The sequence below is a fragment of the Euprymna scolopes genome, chromosome 22 (assembly GCF_053919585.1).
Source record: "Euprymna scolopes isolate OS-2025 chromosome 22, ASM5391958v1, whole genome shotgun sequence".
Taxonomy (NCBI): Eukaryota; Metazoa; Mollusca; class Cephalopoda; order Sepiida; family Sepiolidae; genus Euprymna; species Euprymna scolopes.
The window spans coordinates 98,134,425-98,160,560 of NC_136503.1; the positions used below are offsets into that span (position 1 = coordinate 98,134,425).

General features: G+C 33.6%; 1 protein-coding gene across 1 annotated transcript in view; it reads right to left on the reverse strand.

Moving 5' to 3' along the window:
- The window catches only part of LOC145243560 (lysosomal leucine aminopeptidase-like), a 73,991-nt gene that overhangs the window by 38,803 nt on the left and 9,052 nt on the right, over nt 1-26,136 (reverse strand). Inside the window, exons 2-5 of the mRNA XM_080106536.1 lie at nt 14,253-14,472; nt 10,104-10,320; nt 5,089-5,244; nt 608-752 (exon numbers count right to left, since the gene is read on the reverse strand). Of these exons, the coding sequence (XP_079962662.1) occupies nt 608-752; nt 5,089-5,244; nt 10,104-10,320; nt 14,253-14,472 (738 nt within the window). The remainder of the gene's footprint in view (nt 1-607; nt 753-5,088; nt 5,245-10,103; nt 10,321-14,252; nt 14,473-26,136) is intronic.

Here is a 26,136-nt window from a genome sequence, read left to right on the forward strand (position 1 = left end):
TTAATTGTGTGTGTGTGTGAAAAAAAAAATTATTAATTGTGTGTGTGTGTGAAAAAAAAAATTATTAATTGTGTGTGTGTGTGAAAAAAAAAAATTATTAATTGTGTGTGTGTGTGAAAAAAAAATTATTGTGTGTGTGTGTGAAAAAAGAAATTATTAATTGTGTGTGTGTGTGAAAAAAAAAATTATTAATTGTGTGTGTGTGTGTGTGTGAAAAAAAAAATTATTAATTGTGTGTGTGTGTGAAAAAAGAAATTATTAATTGTGTGTGTGTGTGAAAAAAAAAATTATTAATTGTGTGTGTGTGTGAAAAAAGAAATTATTAATTGTGTGTGTGTGTGAAAAAAAAAATTAATTGTGTGTGTGTGTGAAAAAAAAAATTATTAATTGTGTGTGTGTGTGAAAAAAAAAATTATTAATTGTGTGTGTGTGTGAAAAAAAAAATTATTAATTGTGTGTGTGTGAAAAAAAAAATTATTAATTGTGTGTGTGTGAAAAAAAAAATTATTAATTGTGTGTGTGTGTGAAAAAAGAAATTATTAATTGTGTGTGTGTGTGAAAAAAGAAATTATTAATTGTGTGTGTGTGTGAAAAAAAAAATTTTTACCTGCGTAACTGGAGAAGGCGAACCGTCGGATATTTGTCCTTTCATCTTTAATGTTGAAGTTGTAATATTTATAGACACGAGACATGGACGCATACCAAAACCAACTGCTGTGGGACATGTAAATGTTTTCATAACCAGGCGTGACCTGAAGAAAAAAATAGATAAGAAAAGGACTATTGGTATTTCTGTAGTTTGAAGCCTATTTTTCTGTGAGTCTCGTTCAGCAATGCCCGGTGAACAATAGAAACTGTCAGATTATACGGATTGAGCAAAAAAAAGACACGAGTGAGCAGACGGTAAAAATTGGAAGAAAAAAAAAAAAGAAAAGAAAGAGTTTAAAAGGAAAATCTGATAGGCCCTGAACTGGCATCTAAGCTTCAGCCTCTGTCCCATCGACGAAACGTTGCATCCTTCTGCCTGTTCTACAAGTACTTTAATGGTGAATGCTCTGACGAACTGCAGACACTTGTGTCCCCATGACGTAGACACCCTCGACAAACCCGACAGGCAGCTAAATCCCACCCCCACACAGTAGAGATCCCTAGATGCAAAAGATTTTTCTACTCCAGTAGTTTCTTCCCCAGAACCGCTAGACTCTGGAATTCCATTCCAAGTTCCTGCTTCTCCAACTGTACTGACATGCAGAAGTTCAAGTGCAACGTGAACCGACATCTTGCTGCCAAAATCCCAACATAGCGCCCCAGTAGTTGCTGCCCCTGATAGTAGCCCCCTACACCAAAGTGGCAATATGCCTTGTTTGGGTGAAAAAGTAATAAAAAAAAAAAAAAAAAAAGAAAAGAAAGGGCAGAGTATCATTGCGCTTCTTTCTCCAGTGTAGTATAAACACGCCCAACCTCCCTATGTAAAGAACGGCTTTCAGAATAAACACCCCCAATCTCAAAAGCCGTTCTTAACATGGGGAGGTTGGGTGTGTTTATACTACGCTGGGGTAGGTTGTAAAAAATATCAAACTAACTTTCCATACACAAACAAAAAATATAATTGTTGACTAATTCAAAGAAACAAAACTTATTTTATTTATTTGCGGACTATTATTTTCATCTTTTATAGTTGTTGCTTTTTAACTTTTCGGCCAACTATTCCTCTGGCTTTTATCAGGTTGTTAACCGCGACAGGATAGAAATACTGAATCTTCAATTGTATCTTCAGTAAATACTGCCTTCCATAGTTGTCGTCTCATGTTTTAGCCAACTAATCCTCTGGAAGGCTTTGGGTAGGATTGAAACCACTATCTTCAGACAATTCTCACCTGGAACTGTAGAGATTCAACGTCTTTATCCACTGCGCCACGGTCCCCGAAGAGCGATCAAGGTTGGATTTTTTGATCTTATAAATCCACGTTTTTTTTGTTACCTGATCTTCCATTGTTAGGTCCGCACCAAATTATTTAATTATTGGAATTTTTTTTTGAGATGCGTAATCTGTGTTTTTTATTTACGGACTATTATCTTCATCGTTTTTAGTTGTTGTTTAACCAAAACATGGTTAAACGACAACAACTATGGAAGGCTGTAATTACTGAAAATACAATTGCAGATTCAGCATTCATATTCCATCGCGGTTAACAACCTGACGAAGACCAGAGGAATAGCTGGCCGAAACGTTATGAAATAACAACTATAAAAGATGAGGGTAATAGTCCGAAAATAAAAAAAAAAATAATACAAATTATTCATCTCAAAAAGAATTCCAATAATTAAATAATATAAAACTTATTACGCCACCCCCCCCCCCAAAAAAAAAACAGTTGCCATAAAAAAACAAATAAAACAGTAAAATTTATAAAATTATTAGAATAGGTTATTTGTTTTATTTTCTTTCATTTTTTGTTTGTTTTTTTTTATATTGACTTCCGTTCGCTCAGTATAATCTGGTGGTTTCTGTCGTCTGCCGGGCATTGCCAAGCAAGACTCAAGGAAAAACGGGATTTAAACTGCAGAAGTAGTAAACTATTAGATTTGCTTTATTCGGACGACTACTCTCATCTTGGTTGTTTTTTTGTTTTTGTTTTTTATTTCCCAACCTTTTTTTCATATTCACACCAAATAAGAAAATTGACACTAAGACATAAGGGTTACTGTAGATTAAAGACCATGACTACAGGGACACTCTAAATAGGGAGTTGAGCAGCAAGATTTTTGTTCACATTACATTTAAATTTTTGCATGTTAATACAGCCATGGAAGCAAGATACAGGGAGAAATTCCAAAGTCTAGCAGCACAAGGGAAGAAACTATCAGAAGACTTTTACAGTAAAAGCGTGGAATTTTGCTGCTTTTGTGATTAGTGCTATGAGTTCAGAGCACATTTCATTAAAGTACTTGTTTTACAATCACAGGGATACAACACTGATTGTGTCTGGGAGTGTTCTTATGCGGGTTTTGTATAGGAATGTGTCTGATGAATGTTGAAAATCAATAATCAAAACTATCCTATTAAAAAAGGAAGTCTGATGTTGACCAAAGTTAAGATTTTTATAATACCTTACAAGAAGAAGATGGATTATCGGATAAGCTGAAAGGCTCAACCTATAAAATCAACTTTTAATTCTTTTATCAGTGTCCATGTATGTCTAATGTATCTAAAGTGTTTCTGTAAGCGCGTGCATCGTCTAGTGGTTAGAATTATAACAGTTACTTTTCTTTGTATATGGGTGTCTGTACATGTCAATCTGTTACGTGTACATTTAATAGTCTTTCTTTGTGGGTGTTTTCACATATTCGCAACAAGAATGAACAGGACAATAAAGTCTATATTCCAAAGTCCATGATGTTGACCATCTTACAATTTATTCCTTCAATTCAGTTGACATTTACAATTCTTGACAGTATCTGTTTCGTAGCACAAAATCAATCACTTAATTATTATATCAATTAGTGAATCTATTTTGCCCTTAACTCATCAGAAGAAATAGCAACAATCAATCTGTCAAAGGGAGATAAAGTGCGTCTTGACATAATTAAAATTCCGAAAATAGGAAAATTGAAAATAACAGAATGTAAACATAAGATATCTCCCACAGAAGAGATGTTGCGAGCCTATCCTTGTTTTATCGTTATTTCCATGGCAGGTGCTCGTCTGAACTCCAATCTCTGGTCCCCCCTCGCCAATCTTTCACGAAAAACACCCGTCTAGCTGAATCCACTGTGAAAAATTTCCCCCACTCTTTATCTGTGCCCAAATCAAAATGTGGATTCCATGAACAAAGCTTCTTGCTTAGAACTGCATGCCTGTGGAACTCTGTTCCGTCTGCCTGCTTCCCAACGGACTACAACTTGGATGTCTTCAAGTCCAACGTTAACAAATTCCTAATGAACCGCCCCCTTAAGTAAACACTTCATCAAATCTCCACACTAACGTGATGTACTTGCAATAACCCTTATCCCTGAGTGACTTCCGGGCCTTGATAAGTGGTGACCACAGTGTAAAAAAAAATATATATATATATATAAGGTATTTACAGCTTCTCTTCCAATTGTAAATGTCAACTGAATTAATGGAATAAATTATAAGATGGTCAACATAAAATTTGGAATATAGACTTGTCACTCATTCATTAGATTGCTCTGTAATTACATTGAGCTTCTTAAATAAGGATTGGTATATATATATATATATATATATATATATGTGGGTGTGTGTGCGCTTGTATAATTGTATATTTACACACGCTTGTATCGAATCAATAAAGATGAAACTGTATAGCCAGTTCACCATTATATCGTAAATTCTTTTCATATACACAATAAACAATGCTTCAAGCAAACTACATTAAACTCGTATTTGTTCCAAGTCCTGTTCCCTATGAATGTCAAATTGAGGAGTTGGATAATGAACTCTCGATTTGCAGGAGTGGGTTGGGTTAGATAGAGTTTTAGTAATTGACGGGGCTTAGAAAATTAGAAACGGCTGTGAAAGACAGCATTCAAGGTGAAGTGAACACCTAGTCCAAGGACATCCAAGGTGAAATAATTATAAATTGTAAAAAATGAAAAAGGTCGCCTACAGATTTAAGATTATATTTGTTCTAATTAATGTTACCTGTGAATATTAAACTGAGAATGATGAACTCTCAGCTAAGTAACCCCAACCTAACCATAAACTAACCGTAAATTGGAAAGGCTCTTTTAATGCTAACCGTTGAGTAAAGTAACCATAACCTTGCCATAAACTAACCCTAAATCAACCCTAACCTTACCCTAATTTTTTTTTGCAGCAGCCTAAACAATGTCTTCTATGTATTTGTTCTAATCCATGTTCTCTCAGCTCGCAGTTGACGGCGATTGTAGCTTTGTGTCATGTCCAGGACTGGGTTGGATTAGATAGAATTTTAATTGTTAGAAAATTAGAAATGGCTGTGAAAGACAGCATTCAGAGTGAAGTGAAGTGAACACCTGGCCCAAGGGTGTCCAAGGTTAAAGAATTATAAATTGTAAACAAATGAAAAAAAGGTCACTTACTTTTAGAAGAGCTGAGCAGTGACTGTTGAGAAAGACGTATTCGCCGACGTTGAATTTTATTAATTCTGCTGCTCTCTTTGGGTTAAAAGCTTTCGATAAATCCAGAATGTCTCCCATGCCGTTGATCATTTGAAAACCAAAGTCGCTGATAACCGGCTAAAAAAAAAAAAAAAAGAAAAAAAAAAAAAAAGGTCATCAAAAATTGTGATTCAAAAACAGAAGATATCTCACTACTGATGCAATTCTCTATCTATATAAAAGTCAAGTACGTCCAAGGATGGAATACTGTTGCCATATCTGGGCAGGAGCTGCTAAAAACAGCCTATCCTGCCTTGACAGAGTACAAAATAGACGCCGTGGCTTAGTGGGGGATGCCCTTTTCTCTACCCTGCAACCTCTCTCCCACAGAAGAGACGTTGCGAGCCTATCCTTGTTTTATCGTTATTTCCATGGCAGGTGCTCGTCTGAACTCCAATCTCTGGTCCCCCCTCGCCAATCTTTCACGAAAAACACCCGTCTAGCTGAATCCACTGTGAAAAATTTCCCCCACTCTATATCTGTGCCTAAATCAAAACGCGGATTCCATGAACAAAGCTTCTTTCTTAGAACTGCATGCCTGTGGAACTCTGTTCCGTCTGCTTGCTTCCCACCGGACTACAACTTGGATGTCTTCAAGTCCAACATTAACAAATTCCTAATGAACCACCCCCTTAAGTAAACACTTCATCAAATCTCCATACTAACGTAATGTACTTGCAATAACCCTTATCCCTGAGTGACTTCCGGGCCTTGATAAGTGGTGATCACTGTGTAAAAAAAAAAAAAAATAAAAAAAAAAAGTCACCAAACAAAAACAAAATAAATAAATAAAAAAAGACGAGTATTTGCCTCCCCATGAGGCCAAAGTTAGAAACAAGTTTTAAATGTGCAAGAAAATCCAGTTCTCAAAAACAGGACAGTCTGGATTGAAACAAAAACAAATTACCTCAGTCTAGAAAGATTTTTCATTCATGTATCATGAGCAGAAAAGACAAAATATAATATCAGAACAGATACTAAACTTTGCTCTTGGTTAAAAATTCAAGGAGTTTAGCTGTTGTGACAAAAAAAAAAAAAAAAAAAAAAAAAGAAAATGCAATCAAAAATACAAACTTGCAGGGGATCAGTGTTACTGATCCCCTGTGTATAGAGGAATAATGTAAATGGGTTGCTTGGTCCTCTGAGTCAAGAAGGAGTATACAAAATTCACCGAGATTATAATTTAAAAACTGATCAATACTGAAAAGATATAAAAAAATACTACTTGCGTGATAGCTCCTAAAGTGGGAGGAGTGCAAATGTCTTTTGCACAAGTGCAAAACAGGAGTATGTATGGTCCTGTGTCCAAGAGAAAAAGAGGGCGAGAAATATCAAGCGGATACGCGAGATATTAACGCCACTTTGCAGCAAAGAATGATGTTGCCAGAATTAAGGAGCAATAATTAAAGTTTCCACAAACTAATTCCTTTTTATTCATTTTTACATGAAAAATGTTGAATAATTTCGCAAGATTTCTTTTTTAATTCCTATTAGTGAAATTAAAAACTTTCAAGATTGTATCTTTAATGGTTAACTTTTTCGAAAAAGTGTAGCAGTAACAAATAGCGGACTATTTTCCCTTGCGAATCAATGCCTGTGTGATTCGGTCACATACTGACCAATCAGCAGGCAGGGCACATTGATTCTTTCTCTTCCGTAGGGAATTATTACAGATTCCAGAATGCAGAAAAAGTGTGAAACCTTACCGAGTTGACAAGCAGCCAACATGGACGCACTCTTTCCCTTCCCTTGTCTAGGCTTTGGCAGTAACGATTTCAACTTAGAATAACTGCCGAGATACTCCACAAGGTGACCAGAGGTGTGATTTTATACAGAAGAACATTCCAAACTGTTGCTTGGCTTAATAAAACCCTTTTGTTTGTTGTTTTCTTTATTCTTTATTTTGTGTTGAATAATTATTTTCTTAGGGTGTTAGGGTTAATAAAACCCTTGTGGGAATAGAGTTCCCCATGCAAACAAACACACAAACACGAACGGATGTCTTTAAGGCAAACACGATTATTGCCCTTTAACTCTGGTAATATCATTCTTAGCCACAAGGGGGCGATACAGCCTATCTTCAAATCTGGTTTCTACCATTCTTTCTCTTTTTACTGGACCTTGCAACAGACATTACGAAAACACTGCGCGGTTTTTGCAACGGCCAAAACGCTGTTCTAACTCATCAACGTTTATCATACATCTTTTGCTATGAACTTTAACAATTTAATACTTTTATTTATGCTGTAAGTATGTACGTTAGTTGTAATTATGATATCGGCATATTTTGTGTACTCATTTCCTGTTTGAGAGGAGCAAGCAACTAATCTTTTTATTACTCTACCTTACAATTGAGGATGGTTTCGTCAATTACATTAAAAAGTTTTTGGTAAACAAACTTATTTTAATATATATTTACGTATGCATGTATATATATTTGTTTAAGACAGATTTGCCTACCAAACTCCTCTGTCACTTTCCGGTTTTAAATTAAAGATGCTGCTTTAATACATGCTCACATGCATATATATATACATATAAAGTGTGTGTATGTGTGTTTGTATAAAGAGTAAGAAAGTTTTGAATAGGTATTTTCATATCAAGAATCAACATTACATATATATGCCTTAATCAAAAATCCGTAGAGTATATAGGTTGAGAAGTGTCCTGACATGCACACATTCTCACTCTTTGTGACATATAAAAAGAGAGAGAGAGAGCAAAAGATAAATACTAAAATTCACTATGAAGTCAATTTTCTTCAATCAAGGTTTCTTGCTGTTGAAATTGATACCTTATGTGTTGGCTTCTTGTACGAATATGACTTCTTTTTTTTTTTTTTTTTTTTTTTAAGTAATTCCGCACTTCCGCACCATTTCCAATAGAATTACAAGCTTTTATAAGATTTGAATTATTACAGTTCGTAGTTAGCAACATCTAGCCGAAAGTTAGTGATATTACGCATGGATGGATAAAAGCAAATATTTTTTGCAAAAGAAAAAAATATACATCAGAAGTCTGAGTATCTAAGGTTAGTACAGTTATTTAAAATAATCGTATTTTAAAACTTATAAATTATTTATACTGAAAATACAGGATTTTGTAGCTAATGCATGGCATATGATGCAGGGTCATAAAAAAAATTCTAATTATAAATGTATGAACCGTCTAAGACGATGAATATCTCTAGATTGATGTGATTTTTATGTATATTTTTAGCGCTAATGAGCTGCCCGTACTGGAATAGAAAAGCTAAAAACATATACAGAGAACTATATATATCAGTATTAGCTTATCTTGCCTCGACAGAGGTCAAAATAGACTTTGTAGCCTCGTTGGGGATGTCCTTTTCTCTTCCCTGCAGCCTTTTCCCCCCACAGAAGAGACGTTGTGAATCAGTTTCTGCGTTATCATTATTTACATGGCAAGCGCTCATGTGAGCTCTAATCTATGGTTCCCCCACCCTGTCCTGATTTTCACAACAAAAAAAAACAAAAAAAAAAACACTCATCTAGCTGAAACGACTATTAATAATTTCCCCCACTCTTTATATGTGCCTAAACGTAAACATAGATTCCATAAACAAAGCTTTTTTTCTTAGGCATGGAAGAAAGTAAATTGTAAGATGGTCAACATCATGATATTTGGAATATAAACTTTAGTCATTTGTTTATTTTAATTACAAGAAAACATAATACTCGCATATGTTTCAGTTTCTTTCGTTTTTTTTTTTTTACTTTATTTTTTTAGGGAATTTAACGTTACATTTAACAATGCCGGGTACATCTATTTCAAGCCCTCCTCTTTGGATCGAGCACTGTCGTAAATAATCTCAGCCGCTATTAATTGGCCAAAAAATGCAAGGCTCGCTGTTTGTAAATAAGCGGTTTGAGCACTAGAAAAGTGGTGGACAAAGGTTTGTTTAAAATAGACATTTGTCAAGATTATTTGCGGGCACCGCTCCCATAGGTCGATGGGTAGAATTGTCGACTGTCAACGCGATAGTTCTAGGTTCAATCCTCGGCTTGGGAGAGGTGCTAGTATAGCGGCACTGAGGAGTTGTGATACAATGAAACAGTACTGTATGTCGATCACTATAAATATATATATATATATATATATATATATATATATATATATATATAAAATAAAAAATATTTATGTCTCGTAGAGTGAAAAGCATATCTTATTTTTCTTTTATTAATATTATTGGAATTTTTTTATTTTTCCCCTTGTACACATTTTTGTGAATTATTCCGTGGATTTCTGCCTTTGGATTATTTAGAACCATCTTCCAATTATGGGATTTCCTTGGATTTTACTTGTGCAAATGGAAATTCAATTAACTTTCTTGAAGTTATATATTTGGATTTTACCGTCACTGGATTATTTATCTTCCACCAGACTATCCATTCACGTGTAATCACCTTTTTCTTCACCATATTCGCTCTGCTCCACTTTTTTGTTATCAAGTAAGATCTTTGACTTACTTGTTGTTTCATCAAATACTTTTGCATGCAAAATCCGATCCCGCATTTTGCTAATTCCTACCCTCTTATGAGAAGGAAAGTATTTCTTCGAAACTCCGCAGATTAAGGACTATCCACTTATCTAGTGTTTCCTTTTCAAATTTAATATGTTTTTAACTCATTTCAAAGTGTTTTTTAACATGTTTTATTAATTGTTTGCTCGTATATATATATATATATATATATATATTTATATTAGATTTTGCTTTGCCTCACAAGGGCAGATCTCCAAATCAATATTGATCTTAAAAAAATTCTGAAACAGGTTATTTTTCTTCATCATATTCAGTTTAATATGTTGGACAAAATTTAGAAATGGACTTCCTAACCAATCCATTTCTTACCAGGTACTTATTCAAACTTATTGTGCAAATTTTAAGCCCCAATATCAAATGACTAAATACTAACCCTCGTTTTTACCGCGCGATAACCAGCCATCAATCCGTCAAACTGAGCCATCACATAACCGATGTGGCGCCACATAGGACATGTCGGGTTAGCTTCAATCTGTTTGCGGGTCCAAATGTCTTGTTTTATAAAGAACTCGCGTAACTCATTTAAAAATTTCGGGTAAGTTCTTGCTGATAATTCCAAATACATGTTCTTGTAGTGATTGTAGATTCTCCTGAAAATAAAAGAAAATTTTGACATTAGTTTCATCTCAAATCATAGTTTTATTGCCGAAATAGCTTGTAGCAAATATTTTGTGAAATATAAAAAAAAAAATGTTCAAATCTTTCTGAATTTTTGAGATGAGATTTGATTATTCATATTATTTGCGTTCTTTGGACTACTCTTCTCATCTTGAGTTTGATTTCACGTTTCAGCGAATATATCCTCCACAAGGGCTTGTGGATAAAGTACAGTTGTAAGTTACACTCTTCTGGAGGCTAAAGGTTCAATCCTCAGTGTTGGCGACACTCAAAATATATATATTTTTTTTTATTTACATGGTAGTCACCACTTATCAAGGCCCAGCAGCCACTCGGGGATAAAGGTTATTGCGTGTACAGTAATCAATAGGATAGTATCGTAGTAATCATTAGTAATGGAGATTTGATAAAGTGTCTTATTAAAGGGGGCAGTTCATCGGGAATTTGTTTATGTTGGACTTGAAGACATTCAAGTTGTAGTCAGGTGGGAAACAGGCAAACGGAAGAGAGTTCCACAGGCGTGCAATTCTAAGGAACTTTGTTCATGAAATCTACGTTTTGATTTAGGCACAGATAAAGAGTGGGGAAAATTATTGACAGTGGTTTCAGCCAGACGTGAATTGTTTAAGACTACTAGCCAGTCATGGCTGATGGAACGAGAACATTAAATTCCAGAGTTCGATAAAAAGATTTACGAGTTCGACAGAAAGATCCAGCTTTCCGACAGAAGAGACGTTGCAAGCCTGTATCTGCTCTATTCTTATTTTCATAGACCGTCTTTGTCCCTCTCTCAACTGACTGACTAAAAAAAAATGATACGCATCTTTCAAGCTCTCTCCTAAAGCCCACGTCATCTTAAGTGACCTCTACATCCTGCTACATCAGACTCTAGAGGTCAAACTTATTTTTGAATCATGTTCTAACATTCTTTTCTATTTAAACATCTTTCAGCATTGCCCAGCCAATATTTAACATCTCGATTTAATGTGAAATCTTTCAGTATATCTTTTCGCACACTGATTGTTCTTAGATCATCAAAGTTAAGCAGCATAAGGCCTAGCCAGTACCAGATGGGTAACCATTTGAGAATGGTAGATGTTATCTTTATATGACAAGGATATACATGCAGTTGATATTTGATGTTCCCTGCAAACTTCCTCCTGCAGAGGAAGCCATCCTATCCCAACAGGGACTAATATTACATCAGGTATTACCACTTTTTTATTTTATATTATGTTTTCGAGAAACTTTTTCTTCCCAAACATTAGCATTTAGGACAAATGCTGGCTTACCATTTTATGCAGCAATTGTAATGTGACCAAGTCATAAAATAAAACTGAAAATAAATAAAATCCTGGTCGGCATTTTTTTTTTTTTTTAACACAAGAATCTATAACTGTTACTTTCTCACTGCCCCTGTCCATTTTATCCTGGCACAGGCTTTTCTTCCTTCCGGCCATAAGCTGAGCTAAGCCAGTCCATTCTTGTCTTCAACTTCACATGTCCATTATCTTCAACACCCACTTTGTTTCTGCCCGTAGCACGTGGTGTATTTTTTTTTTCTCTCCTTTTTTCTTTCTTCTTCTCACAAACACTTCCTAATTTGCACATCTGCTTTTTTGGCAACTGCTGCTAATTTCTTTGCAAGCCAGCCAGCCTTCGCTGCTGCTGATATTTCCCCACATGCTTATATGCACCGTGTTAAACAATTTTTTATCTTTATTTTTTAATTATGAGTATTGAATGGAGTTTGTTTTATCACTGTAGAATGGTAAATACGTCTGGATAGGACTTGTAAAATTTTAATTATTTCTCACACACACATTTTGCCATGATTTGCATAATTTGATTGAGAAATAGTTTGGTTGTTGTTTTACATTTTATTTTTGAGATCATTACATGAATGCTAAAAATCGCATGAATGCTAAAAATCACATGAATGCTAAAAATCACATGAATGCTAAAAATCGCATGAATGCTAAAAATCGCATGAATGCTAAAAATCGCATGAATGCTAAAAATCGCATGAATGCTAAAAATTAGACAACAGGTTTCCACGTTCCCACAACGTTCCTATACGATCAGTTCATTTCTCACTAATATCTTTCGGTGGCACCCTGGCTCAAAACATGCCTCCTATGGCTGAAAGAGGGGAAGGTGGAGAGAGACAGGATGAAAGAGGGGAAGATGGAGAGAGACAGGAGAACAAAATACATAACAAAACATCTGTCCCATCACCGAAATGTTATATCCCTTGGCCTGTTTTATAAGTATTTTAATACAATATGCTCCAAAGAAATTGGCACTTGTACCAACTTAACATAAATATCCCTGATTAACCCAACAAGCAGCAAAATCCCACCCCTTAGGTCCCTAGATGCCAAAAAGCCTTCTACTCTAATAGTTTCTTCCCTTGAATTACTAGACTTTAGAATTCCTTCTCTCCTTCCCCGACTGTACTGACATGCAAAACTTCAAATGTAATGTGAACAGAGATCTTACTGCTCAACTCCCTACATAGTATCCCTGTAAATTTGGTCCCAATAGTAACTCCTTATGTTGTGGGATGAAATACCAATGTAAACAAATTTTTTTTTTAATTATTTCTTAAGCGTATATGGATTCTGACAGACATTCATTATTTCAAAACACTACAACTTTATTTTAAAACTATTATTGAAAAAAAATCAATTTCGGTAACTTGATTATGTAGTAGAGTTGACATCTATTCAATCTGGCCACTTTCAGCCTCAATCATCACCTTGATATGGGTCATGGAGGTCATGCTGGTAATGTTCTCAACATAGGATCAAACAAAGTAGTCCAGTGGGTTCAGGTCAGGAGAGGAGAGGGGTCAGTGAGAGAAGGGCACAAAGTTATATTACTCCTCCTGTTTGGGTCTCTTTGGACTTGTGGACCAGCACAGAGTCCTGCTGCCATACCCAGAGTTTACCAGCAGCCACTTGATTGCACCAGGGGACCACCACACTCTTCAACCCATCCAGGTACACTTTGGTATTGACTTTCACAGAGGAGAAATCTTCTGCACCGTCACAACAGCCAAGGTAAAAAAAAAAAATAGTAATCTTTTCGTATTCAATTATTTTTTCTGTTCTTTTTTAGGGGAAGACCGTGAGTTATTTTCATAGTTTCTTTTTCTTCGTGATATTCCATTTACATTTTGGTCTTGCAGGCCTCTATCGACAAATTTATCTTTAGTTGACCTTTGACAACTAAATATTTTCGTGTACTAGCCAAATAGAAAAGTTACTAGTCAAACCCACGTGATATTTGAAATATGACATCTTTGTTCTGTGATGATTATGTACATAATAAAGTTTTTCCTTATTTTTTTAAGTGTAATTCTACATATACGACAAATCTTATGTTGATACTTGAAAGTATAAACATTCTAATTTCTTCAGATATTTTTTTAAACAGCCTTCGTAAAAAAAAAAAAAAAAATATATATATATGTTTTGTTCTATTAAACTTCAAAGACGTGAGGTGGAATGATGTGACTCTCACTTGAAACAACACCAAAGATCATAAATGTAGCCAGAAACTTTGTACATCCCTATTATTTTGAGGGTGCTGGCAATGGTCCTGTTATAACTTAGATCGGTAAAGAGCACAAGTTGTACAATGGCACAATCTCACTCGTTTAACGTTTATCACTTTTTAGATATGATAGGATTCTATCGCTTTTGGGGTTTGTATACAACTGGCCAATAGATGATCTGCAACAACAACAACAAACAAACAAAAAAAAAAGGAAAACGGTTTTCATCAAATGGAAATGGAATCATGTCTTTTCTAGGGCAACAGATTATGCAGATTGATGTCATGGAATTTCCACAGGTCACACTAGTTTAAAATCGAGATCAAAGCACAAGGAGCTTACTTGGCAGAGAGGTATCCTTCGAGGTATCCAGCTGCAAACATAATATCTTTGTTGGCGGGACGAATCTTGCCGTATCCAGATTTGACATCAAAGATATCCCAACCAATGTCAAGCATCGAATTGTTATACATGGCAAATGCCGTAGCATCATTAGCATAGATATTTCGCTTGATATGGCATTGGCCATTCTTGCAAAATGCACTTGCTTTCGTCAGCAATCCTGAGAAGTAAAAAAAAAAATTTAAATTAAAAAAGTAAAAAAAAATTAAAAAAGTAAAAAAAAATTAAAAAAGTAAAAGTAAAAAAAAAAAAAAAGTAAAAAAAAATTAAAGTAAAAAAAAATTAAAGTAAAAAAAATTAAAGTAAAAAAAATTAAAGTAAAAAAAATTAAAGTAAAAAAAATTAAAGTAAAAAAAAATTAAAGTAAAAAAAATTAAAAAAGAAAAATTAAGAAAAAAATTAAAAAAGTAAAAATTAAAAAAGTAAAAAAATTAAAAAAGTAAAAAAATTAAAAAAGTAAAAAAATTAAAAAAGTAAAAAAATTAAAAAAGTAAAAAAAGTAAAAAAGTAAAAGTAAAAAAATTAAAAAAGTAAAAAAATTAAAAAAGAAAAAAATTAAAAAAGAAAAAAATTAAAAAAGAAAAAAATTAAAAAAGAAAAAAATTAAAAAAGAAAAAAATTAAAAAAGAAAAAAATTAAAAAAGAAAAAAAATTAAAAAAGTAAAAAAATTAAAAAAGTAAAAAAATTAAAAAATTAAAAAAGTAAAAAAATTAAAAAAGTAAAAAAATTAAAAAAGTAAAAAAATTAAAAAAGTAAAAAAATTAAAAAAGTAAAAAAATTAAAAAAGTAAAAAAATTAAAAAAGTAAAGAAATTAAAAAAGTAAAGAAATTAAAAAAGTAAAAAAATTAAAAAAGTAAAAAAATTAAAAAAGTAAAAAAATTAAAAAAGTAAAAAAATTAAAAAAGTAAAAAAATTAAAATAATGGAAAAATAAAGGACTAGTTGCTAAAATTGAAAAAGAAAATAAGATATTCTGCTAAAAAAAAAATATATGACACTTGGGACATAAAGAAAATAGTTTTTTTTTTACATAACAGAAACATTTCTATGAAAATATATTAAAATGAAAAAAGAACATAGATTTCTATGAGTCGTTCTGTTTATAATTGTTTATTTTTGGTAAAAAAAAAAAAAAAAAAAATTACATCCATTGAATTATAAGTGGTTTGCCATACTTATTGGTAAATGTGCACTGAACGGATACCATAATACTTAAAGTTTAATTCAAATTTTGATATATCTTAATTTAAACACGAAAAAAACAATTGGGACGCTGAAAACGTACACAGTAAAACAATACGTTTTATTGTTGCATTGATTATTTATTTGTAACGCAAATTTAAAACAGCACATTTTCGAGGTTATTTATTTATGTTGGTAGTGTAGAAGAAAATGTATGAATGTTTTTTTAAGAAAGGTGTATTAAAAATTGAAAATAAAAAAAAAAAAAAAAAAAAAAAAAGGCGGTGGGTAAATTGCCGTTGTAAAATGCTCTTATGGCTGTCAATGGGTTTAAGTAGATTTATTTGTAAGAAAATTGCGTTAACTAAGCCAGGTTTGTAGAAAGGCTTAGTGGAGGATGCCCTTTTCTCTTCCCTGCACAGAAGAGACGTTGCGAGCCTGTCTTTGTTTTATTGTTAATTCCATGGCAAGTGCTCATCTGAGCCCCAATCTATGGTCCCCCCCCCCGCTCGCCAATATTTCACGAAAAATACCCGTCTAGCTGAACCCACTGTCAATAATTTTCCTCATTCTATCTGTGCCTAAATCAAAACGTAAATTCCATGAGCAGAGCTTCTTTCTCAGAACTGCACGCCTGTGGAACTCTCTTCCGATTGCCTGTTTCCCACCTTACTACAACTTGGATGTCTTCAAGTCCAACATAAACAAATTCCTGATAAACCGCCCCTTAAGTAAGACACTTTATCAAACCTCCATTACTAACGATTACTACGACATTATCCCATTGATTACTGTACACGCAATAACCATTATCCCCGAATAGCTTCCAGGCTTGATAAATGGTGACCACCATGTAAAAAAAAAAAGGGGAGGGGGGGACAGTCATGTTATGCATATGTACCTACCTACATACACAAACACACACCCGTGTGCACATATCTGCAACCACACATGCATACATCCATATTTCCCCCCCCCATCCATATATCTTCTTTATAACTTACAATGCTCTATGGCAGCTATCTGCATTGTTTGCTATTCAACATAACAAAAGACAAAGAAGTGCTTTCTCCTGGGCAATGCTATGTTTAAACTGCTCTATCTAGTATATTGAGCACTCTTCTATTACTAAATACCACTTTCCAGGTATGCTACTTTATTATTTCTTATTAGGTTGACAAGTTCTTGTAGTTTTTAACTTTTAAATTAAGATGAACATATCTCGGTTCAAACAAAAAATTTATTGATCAAAATAAGCACCATCAGAATCAACGTTGTGATCATATGAATAATTTACCGTTGTGATCATATGAATAATTTACCGTTGTGATCATATGAATAATTTACCGTTGTGATCATATGAATAATTTACCGTTGTGATCATATGAATAATTCACCGTTGTGATCATATGAATAATTCACCGTTGTGATCATACGAATAATTCACTGTTGTGATCATATGAATAATTTACCGTTGCGATCATATGAATAATTTACCGTTGCGATCATATGAATAATTTACCGTTGTGATCATATGAATAATTTACCGTTGTGATCATATGAATAATTCACCGTTGTGATCATATGAATAATTCACTGTTGTGATCATATGAATAATTTACCGTTGTGATCATATGAATAATTTACCGTTGTGATCATATGAATAATTTACCGTTGTGATCATATGAATAATTTACCGTTGCGATCATATGAATAATTTCATGAATACTTCAATTAAGGCTATTTTTTTTTATTATTATTTTATGGGGGAAGGGTGTAAAATTTTTCAAATTCGATTTTTATAACAATTATTATTAGCAATTATATGTGCTTTCCAATTTTAAATTCTACACAACTGAAAAAAAAATTAACTTCGAATTATTGAATTAATTACGCTTTCTTACAGGTGCAATGCAAAACAAGTGCCAATAATGTAAAAATCTTGCGCTCTGGCGTCGATGAAGTCTCTGAAGGCGCTTTTTATATCGCATAGGTTTTTGAAGCATTTCTCATGCAGAAAGTTTTCGAGAGGCTTGAAAAAGTGGTAGTCAGTAGGTGAAAGGTCTGGAGAGTATGGCGGATGAGGCAGAGTTTCATAGCCCAATTTGTTCAATTTCTGCAGGGTCAGTCAGGCATTGTCGTGGAGAAGAATTGGGCCTTGTAGAACAGGCAGAAGGATGCTATATTGCGTCGATGGGACAGAGGCTAAAGCTTAGATGACAGTTCAGGACCTATCAGGTTGGCGACTCTCTTTTGAACCTTGTCTAGGAGTGAGAGACTAGTAGCAGATGCACCGGCCCAAATACAACAATACTCCATACATGGGCGAATGGTGGTCTTATAGAGGTACAGGATACTTTCGGGCGTTAGTAGCTTTCTAGCACAGTAGAGAGAACCCACCTTTTTCGCAACGGTCCTGGCAATGCTCTTAATGTAATTTTTCCAACTCGCGTTTCCTGTGAACGTTAGGCCGAAGAGTTTAAAAGATGTACTTTCAGATAAAGTGTCTTTGGCCATTGCTATTGGTGATAGAGATGGTTTCTTGTAGTTATTGAAGGAAACAAGTTTAGTCTTGGCAGCATTGAATGTGACCATCCATTTTTGTCTCCATTCCACTACAGATCAGATGTCATTCTCTAGTGTTTCTGCCATTTTAGATATGTGTTCATTTGTTTTCCCGTCGTGTATGTTATAGAGCGTGGTGTCATCAGCATATATACCCATCACGCAGACAATTTTGTAAGGGAGGTCATTTATGATTAGGAATAATAGAGGTCCAAGGATAAACCTCTGAGGTACTCCCGCATTTATATCATATTGTTTAACCTGGATTTTTTTCTTATCTAAGAAGGATTTAATTATGTTAAGTATTCTTCCAGTGATACCGTATGATCTGATTTTCCTGAGAAGACCTTAATGCCATACCCTGCCAAAAGCCTTGTATTCAACATTCAAAAATAAAGACATAATTGTTTTAAAACGACTGTAATTTAAACGATTAGATAGCGAAAAAACGCTCTTTAAAATGACATATAAAGTAAAAGTATTATAACAAAAACTTATTTGAAAATACATCATTTAAAATCAAAAATAAAAATTTCGCAAGAACTTTTTCATCTTATGACTTCCATGTAAATTTTGTTGTAATAAATAGTAAAAAATAAAAAATTTTCAAAAATAACATTTCAAGAGACTTGCTCTGTATAAGATATGGAGTACTCTTACGGCTTATCAGATATGATACTGTACTCTTACCGTTGTGATCATATGAATAATTTACCGTAGTGATCATATGAATAAGTTACCGTAGTGATCATATGAATAAGTTACCGTAGTGATCATATGAATAATTTACCGTTGTGATCATATGAACAATTTACCGTTGTGATCATATGAACAATTCACTGTTGTGATCATATAAATAATTTACTTGTGATCATATAAATAATTCACTTGTGATCATATAAATAATTCACTTGTGATCATATAAATAATTTACTTGTGATCATATAAATAATTTACTTGTGATCATATAAATAATTTACTTGTGATCATATAAATAATTTACTTGTGATCATATAATTTACTTGTGATCATATAAATAATTCACTGTTGTGATCATATAAATAATTTACCGTTGTGATCATATGAATAATTTACCGTTGTGATCATATGAATAATTTACCGTTATGATCATATGAATAATTTACCGTTATGATCATATGAATAATTTACCGTTGTGATCATATGAATAATTTACCGTTGTGATCATATGAATAATTCACCGTTGTGATCATATGAATAATTTACCGTTGTGATCATATGAATAATTTACCGTTGTGATCATATGAATAATTTACCGTTGTGATCATATGAATAATTTACCGTTGTGATCATATGAATAATTTACCGTTGTGATCATATGAATAATTTACCGTTGTGATCATATGAATAATTTCATGAATACTTCAATTAAGGCTATTTTTTTTTATTATTATTTTATGGGGTAAGGGTGTAAAATTTTTCAAATTCGATTTTTATTATTATTATTATTAGCAATTATATGTGCTTTCCAATTTTAAATTCTACACAACTGAAAAAAAAAATTAACTTCGAATTATTGAATTAATTACGCTTTTTTTACAGGTGGTGGTATTTATTAAGGTGTTACTCCGTATCAAATCTAGAAGCCACCGGAGGTGATGGGTTAAGTAGATTATAAGTTTAACGATGAAAAGATATTTTGACAGGATTGAAAATGCTGAATTGAATGAAAGAAATTTTTATTCATGACTAGCATGGGTGCCTGGCATTGCCCGGGTGTTTCGAGCTGCATTGAGCAAAAAAAAAAAAAAAAAAGTGGTAGTAGGCAGGCAGGCTCAAACCCGTACCGTGAAGGCAGAAAAGAAAGTGAAGGAAAACCTGACATCTTACCACTATGCCATGACGCGACAGGAAGTTTAAAGCGTTCAAATTTAGCAATATCAACCATTACACCATAGCAGATAGCGAAATGAAATCACGCACTTAAGTCTGGCTGTAGGCCAGTTAAGCTTGCAGCTTTCTGCCAAATTTGTTTCCCCATAATGGTTGAGTCACTAATGGAACTAGACTGTCGCAATCACGCCCATTTGCGTGCCATACCAATTCTAAGGGCAAAAAAGGTTCACTGATATGATACAGGACACGATAAAACCAAGAGAGATTTATGTCTAAGACGAAATCACAAAACCCAACATCACTAGGCCTCATGTTTGACCTTTACTCCTGATCTGAAATGGAACACATACATCAAATCCGTTGCTAAGGCCACTGGAAAAATGGTGGGATCCTTCTATCTATCCAGTAGATATCTCACTGCTGATGCAATTCTCTATCTATATAAGAGCCAGGTATGCCAAAGGATGGAGTACTGTTGCTACATTTGGGCAGGAGCTGTTAAAAAGGACTTACCCTGCTTTGATAGAGTTCAAAATAGACTTCGTAGCCTTGTAGATGTCCTTTTCTCTTCCCTGCAACCTCTTTATCACAGAAGAGATCTTGCAAGTTTGTCTCTGCTTTATTGTTATTTTCGTAGCAAGTGCTCGACTGAGCTCCAATCTATGGTCCTCCCCCTCGCCAAACTTTCACAAGAAACACCCGTCTAGCAGAAAACACTATCATTAATTCCCCCCACTCTTTATCTGTGCCTAAACCTAAACGTAGATTCCATGAACAAAGCTTCTTTCTTAGAACTGCACGCCTGTGGAATTGTCTTCCATTTTCCTGCTTTCCAACTGACTACAATATGGTCGTCTTCAAGTCCAATGTAAACAAGTTCTTGATGAGCCGTTCCACTTAAGTTATTAAATTTACCGAATTTCCATTACTAACGATTACTATATTATCCAATTTTACTAATTTTAATACTGTACACTCAACCCTTATCCTCGAGTGGCCTCTGGGCCTTGATAGATGTGATGCCTATGTAAAAAAACAAAATGTTCCACTTCAAACCACATAAAGACACAATACAAAGAACTGAACGCTGAACTGTATTAAAAGCTAAGACAATCGTTAATAATTTGCACTTCAAACTAAATCAGAACGATATCCGATAGATCATCTAATATGTAAGTGGCAAAATGGCTGCACGCATTTGTATGTCCGCAAAAGGTTTTTTGCATCCAGGTTCTCGCATCGGTTAGATTCCGGGACAAATTTTCTTATACTTCCTAGATCGTAATATCTCAGATTCGCAAACGGACATCGTCTCTATCTTTTTTTTGGGAGGGGGGGGGGGTCAAGTTTTAAAAAATTCCTTCGTTTCGAGTGTTTGTTTGTCTTTTTCGTATAAATAAGGTAAAGCTAATCGAACGCAACCGACAACTCCCAGCCTTATCACTTATCAAGGCCCTGAAGCCACTCGGGGTTAAGGGTTATTGTAAGTCAATTGCTATTTTGTTGGATACTGCCAGAGTGCCCCCTTTTTGAGGGTAGCTGCTTTCCCCCCCCCCATTAAAAACTACCTTCATGGGAGGTTTAAAAGCAAAGCCATTTCTGCAAGTTATCTTTTTGATTGACTACGTTTAATTTGAACGCTTTAAACTTCCGGTCGCGTCACGGAGTAGTAAGTAGTAAAAGGTTTTCTTTCACTTTCTTTTTCTATCTTTGCGTTACAGATTCGAGCCTGCCTGCCACCACTTTTTTTTTTTTTTTTTTGCTCAAACGGGCAACGCCGGGCACCCAGTCTAGTAGCACCATAAATCTAAGACAAAACATACAGCAAATATACACATACAAATAAATGGCAATCCAAGGCGAATAGTACCAAGAACTGGATGTAACCCTTACTAGTCTAGCATACTCTCCTTTATCATGCTCACTCTTATTGTTGTGATCATATAAATAATTTACTGTTGTGATCATATGAATAATTTACTGTTGTGATCATATGAATAATTTACTGTTGTGATCATATGAATAATTTACTGTTGTGATCATATGAATAATTTACTGTTGTGATCATATGAATAATTTACTGTTGTGATCATATAAATAATTTACTGTTGTGATCATATAAATAATTTACCGTTGTGATCATATAAATAATTTACCGTTGTGATCATATAAATAATTTACCGTTGTGATCATATAAATAATTTACCGTTGTGATCATATAAATAATTTACCGTTGTGATCATATAATTTACTGTTGTGATCATATAAATAATTTACTGTTGTGATCATATAAATAATTTACTGTTGTGATCATATAAATAATTTACTGTTGTGATCATATAAATAATTTACTGTTGTGATCATATAAATAATTTACCGTTGTGATCATATAAATAATTTACTGTTGTGATCATATGAATAATTTACTGTTGTGATCATATAAATAATTTACTGTTGTGATCATATAAATAATTTACCGTTGTGATCATATAAATAATTTACCGTTGTGATCATATAAATAATTTAATGTTGTGATCATATAAATAATTTACCGTTGTGATCATATGAATAAATTATCTCTTCAGGTTGTTTTTTTCTCCTCATTTTGCTGGTGATATTAACTCCTGATGTGTCAGTCCTTATGGAAAGAGAAAAGGATATGCCTGGTCTTATTGACACTTGTTGTCGATCTGAATTGAAGTGTGTATATGCATGATTGTTAAAAATTTTAAATAAGAAGAGTTTGGTCACATCTTTGGAAACATTATTTTGTAATATATATTTTGTTTTTCATGCTTTCAAATTATTTAACAACCGAGACTTTATTTTATCTTTAGTTATGGTTTCAATAGTTCTACATAACAGTTTTTTTGTTATTTTTTTCACCTACCCCAAAACAAACCCTGGCTCTTTTTGTAAGGATAAATGAAAAGGTATCCCAAAAAATCCCAAATTAAAAGTTGCAAAAATAATAAAGATCCCAAATTAAAAGTTGCAAAAATAATAAAGATATCCAAAAAAATATATGTGAAAATTAGAATTTGATTTTTCAGTATTTTTCTTTTTTTATTTCAACGGCAACTCACTATTCACCGTTAAAATGACAATAAGTTATAAGTATGCTGGAAACGAATATCACATTCAAATTTGGGGCAGACAAGTAATTTTCTGAATATTCAGACATTTATTATCCAATGTAATCCCTTATTTTTCTCTAGAGGCCATGTTTTTTCCCAACTGAACAAGTACTAATGTGCATTGCGCATATGTGCTACAAAACACCTCCTCCCCATGTTAAGAATGGCAACTATTTGTCTGACCCAAATTTTAATGTAATATTCGTTTTCAGCATACCTGAAGACCTTTAAAAGTCGTCATTTTAAAGGTGCTTGTTGAGTTGCAGTTAAAGTAAAAATTTATCGATTTTTCTAATAGATTAAAAAGAAAAATAATCATCTGGCAAATAACATTTTATCTGTTTATTTCAGTAAAAATCAGAACTATTCCCATCTTGAGTATTATTTTCACAATGTTTCGGTCAATGTAACATTCGATTTTCTTCAGGTGTGTCTTGTCAAGCTTCTGTCAAACTCGGGTATTTGGACATAATTTGGAATGGAACCCTTTATTTACAGTTGGAAATTGTACACGGGGAGGGCGAGCTTTATTGGTTGAGGTGCTGAATGCCAAGTTTTCTTTTCAGCCCTTTGATTGGACCTCTAGGAAACTTCCTGCGTGCAGTTTTAAAACTCACAGACATTTTCTCTCTTTCGAAAAAACCCTGCTAGGAGCAAGATGCTAAATTAAGTATCTCCCTAAAAGGCACTTCCTCGAAGTCAACCATGCTTGGAGCACCATCTCCTTTTTTTTTCCTTTTAACCAAAAATTTATTCCTATTGTGATTTTTAGATGAATATCGTCTACCCAAGAACTAAAATAGTTTGGCTCCATCAATGGAGTTTATTCCTCACAGATACCATAAATAAATGGTTTCTGCTCCCTTTTACTAGCTTCTCTGAAGAGAAGCAATTTGACACTTCAAAAAAAACTACCAGACTCTCAGAGATGCGAGAAATGGGTATCTTTTTTGCAATCCTACCAAGGTAGACTGAAATTCATCACCTCAGGTAAAGCTTGCTTTTATCCGTTGTCTTTTTTCTGCTCTCTGTAGAGTTCTAAAGCGTACTGCACGGGGATAGCATGCACTAATTTCGTAAGTTGATTTTTTCCAAGTACTGTAACCAGTAAACTATAGGTCCACAAATTCCGTCCAGAGTCCCAAGCTCAACAGAAACAGTCTCCAGAGTTCGACAAGGTACACCTGAATTGTGTAAATGTTATTCAAGATGAGAACAGTAGTCCAAAAAATCCAAACATACACAGACACACACAACGTTCACATATATATATATATATATATATATCTAATTTAAATCAAAAAGATCAAAGAAACAAAAAAAAAACGGGCAGGTGGAATTGTTAAAATTTCCTTAAGGCCTTATTGTCTGACCCTCTAAGAGGAAACGTCAGAATGATAAATTAAAAGCTAAGAATCGAATGAGGAAAGAGGGAAATTGGTTTCAGTTGGAAAACCAGATGTTTTGCCAACCATTCAAAAGAATTCTGTTTATAAATTTGTTTGTCAGTGTGGAGCTGACTACGTTGGCAAGACATCCCAAAGATTGGAAATGAGAATATCCCAACACATTCTTCGGGATATTCGATTACACCAGGTTTCGAGAACATCCGGGCACTCCCAAGCTCATGAGTCCGCCATCGGTAATCACCTGATTAGTAAAATAGGTGTTCTGACCAATATTCCGATGGGTGGTTTTCTGTTTTATACAGTGCTAGGTCGAACTATCATCTCAATATCATTGAGGCGTTAGTCATTAATAACTCTCGACCTAGCCTGTATAGACAAAAGATTTTGAAACATCAGTTGGAAATATTTACTGATTTAAAACCACCTGAACAGTGAGAATTATATATATATATATATATTTTTTTCTCTCACTGGTTTTCCAACTGAAACCAATTTCCCTCTTTCCTCATTCGATTCTTAGCTTTTAATTTATCATTCTGGCGTTTCCTCTTAGAGGGTCAGACGATAAGGCCTTAAGGAAAATTTTAACAATTCCACCTGCCCGTTTTTTTTTGTTTCTTTGATCTTTTTGATTTAAATTAAATTATGTTTCCTCTGAAATTTCTCCTTCCATTTTGCTGTACCAAGAATTTACTTTATATATATATATATATATATATATATACACATATATATATATATAAGTGAACGTTGTGTGTATGTCTGTGCACATTTCCCTATGCAATAACTGTCAATTTTCAGTCTACAGACTCGAAATTTGATATACAGGGGACAGAGATTTGGGAAAATCTTTGTAATCCGTTTTCGGCCAGAAATTTGTCTATTAAGGGGTCAAAGTTCAACGATCTTACCTTTAAGAACTCTACCAAACTCCTCCGCCAATTTTAGGTCTAAACACTTGAAATTTTCGATATAGGTTCCTTGGACATGGATCTAACTTAATTTGAACCTAAAACAATAAATGTTAAGGGGACAAACTTTAAAAAAAATTACCGCTTTTTTTTTTTTTTTTTTTTTTTTTTTTGCTCAACATACACCTCCGGGCAACGCCGGGCTTAAATACTAGTCTAAAAAAAAAAAAAAAAATCAGACATTGTAATTTTTTTTTATTTGTTTATTCTCGTAAAATAAAAAAAATTGTTTCGGCTTTCTCCGTTCATAGTCGGAAATGCTTACATCAAATCTATGGATACCTATTCCTAAAAAGGTTTGCTTGTCTAGAAAAATAAATAAATAAAATAAACAGAAAATATGCATGATGTAATATTATGTACTCGTGAGAGAAACAAAATATGTTCCAAAAATCACGTAAATTCATCAAGTAATTTTATTTTTATAAAGAAAATCATTTTTACAAGAATTTGAGTTATTTTCCATGGCCCCTTCCCCATATTAAGAATGGCTTTCTAATATCTTGCAAGTTTGAATTATTTGGAGCTATTCCCCCTTTCACAAACAGATTGGCTGTATACGTTCAAAGGGAAATAACTCAGTTGAAATTATTTTAAGTTTTACAAAATTCGAGCAGAAAGTTATTTCTAGTTAAAAGTAATTTTTACAGAAAATTGGATAAAATCGTATTTTTCTAGGACATT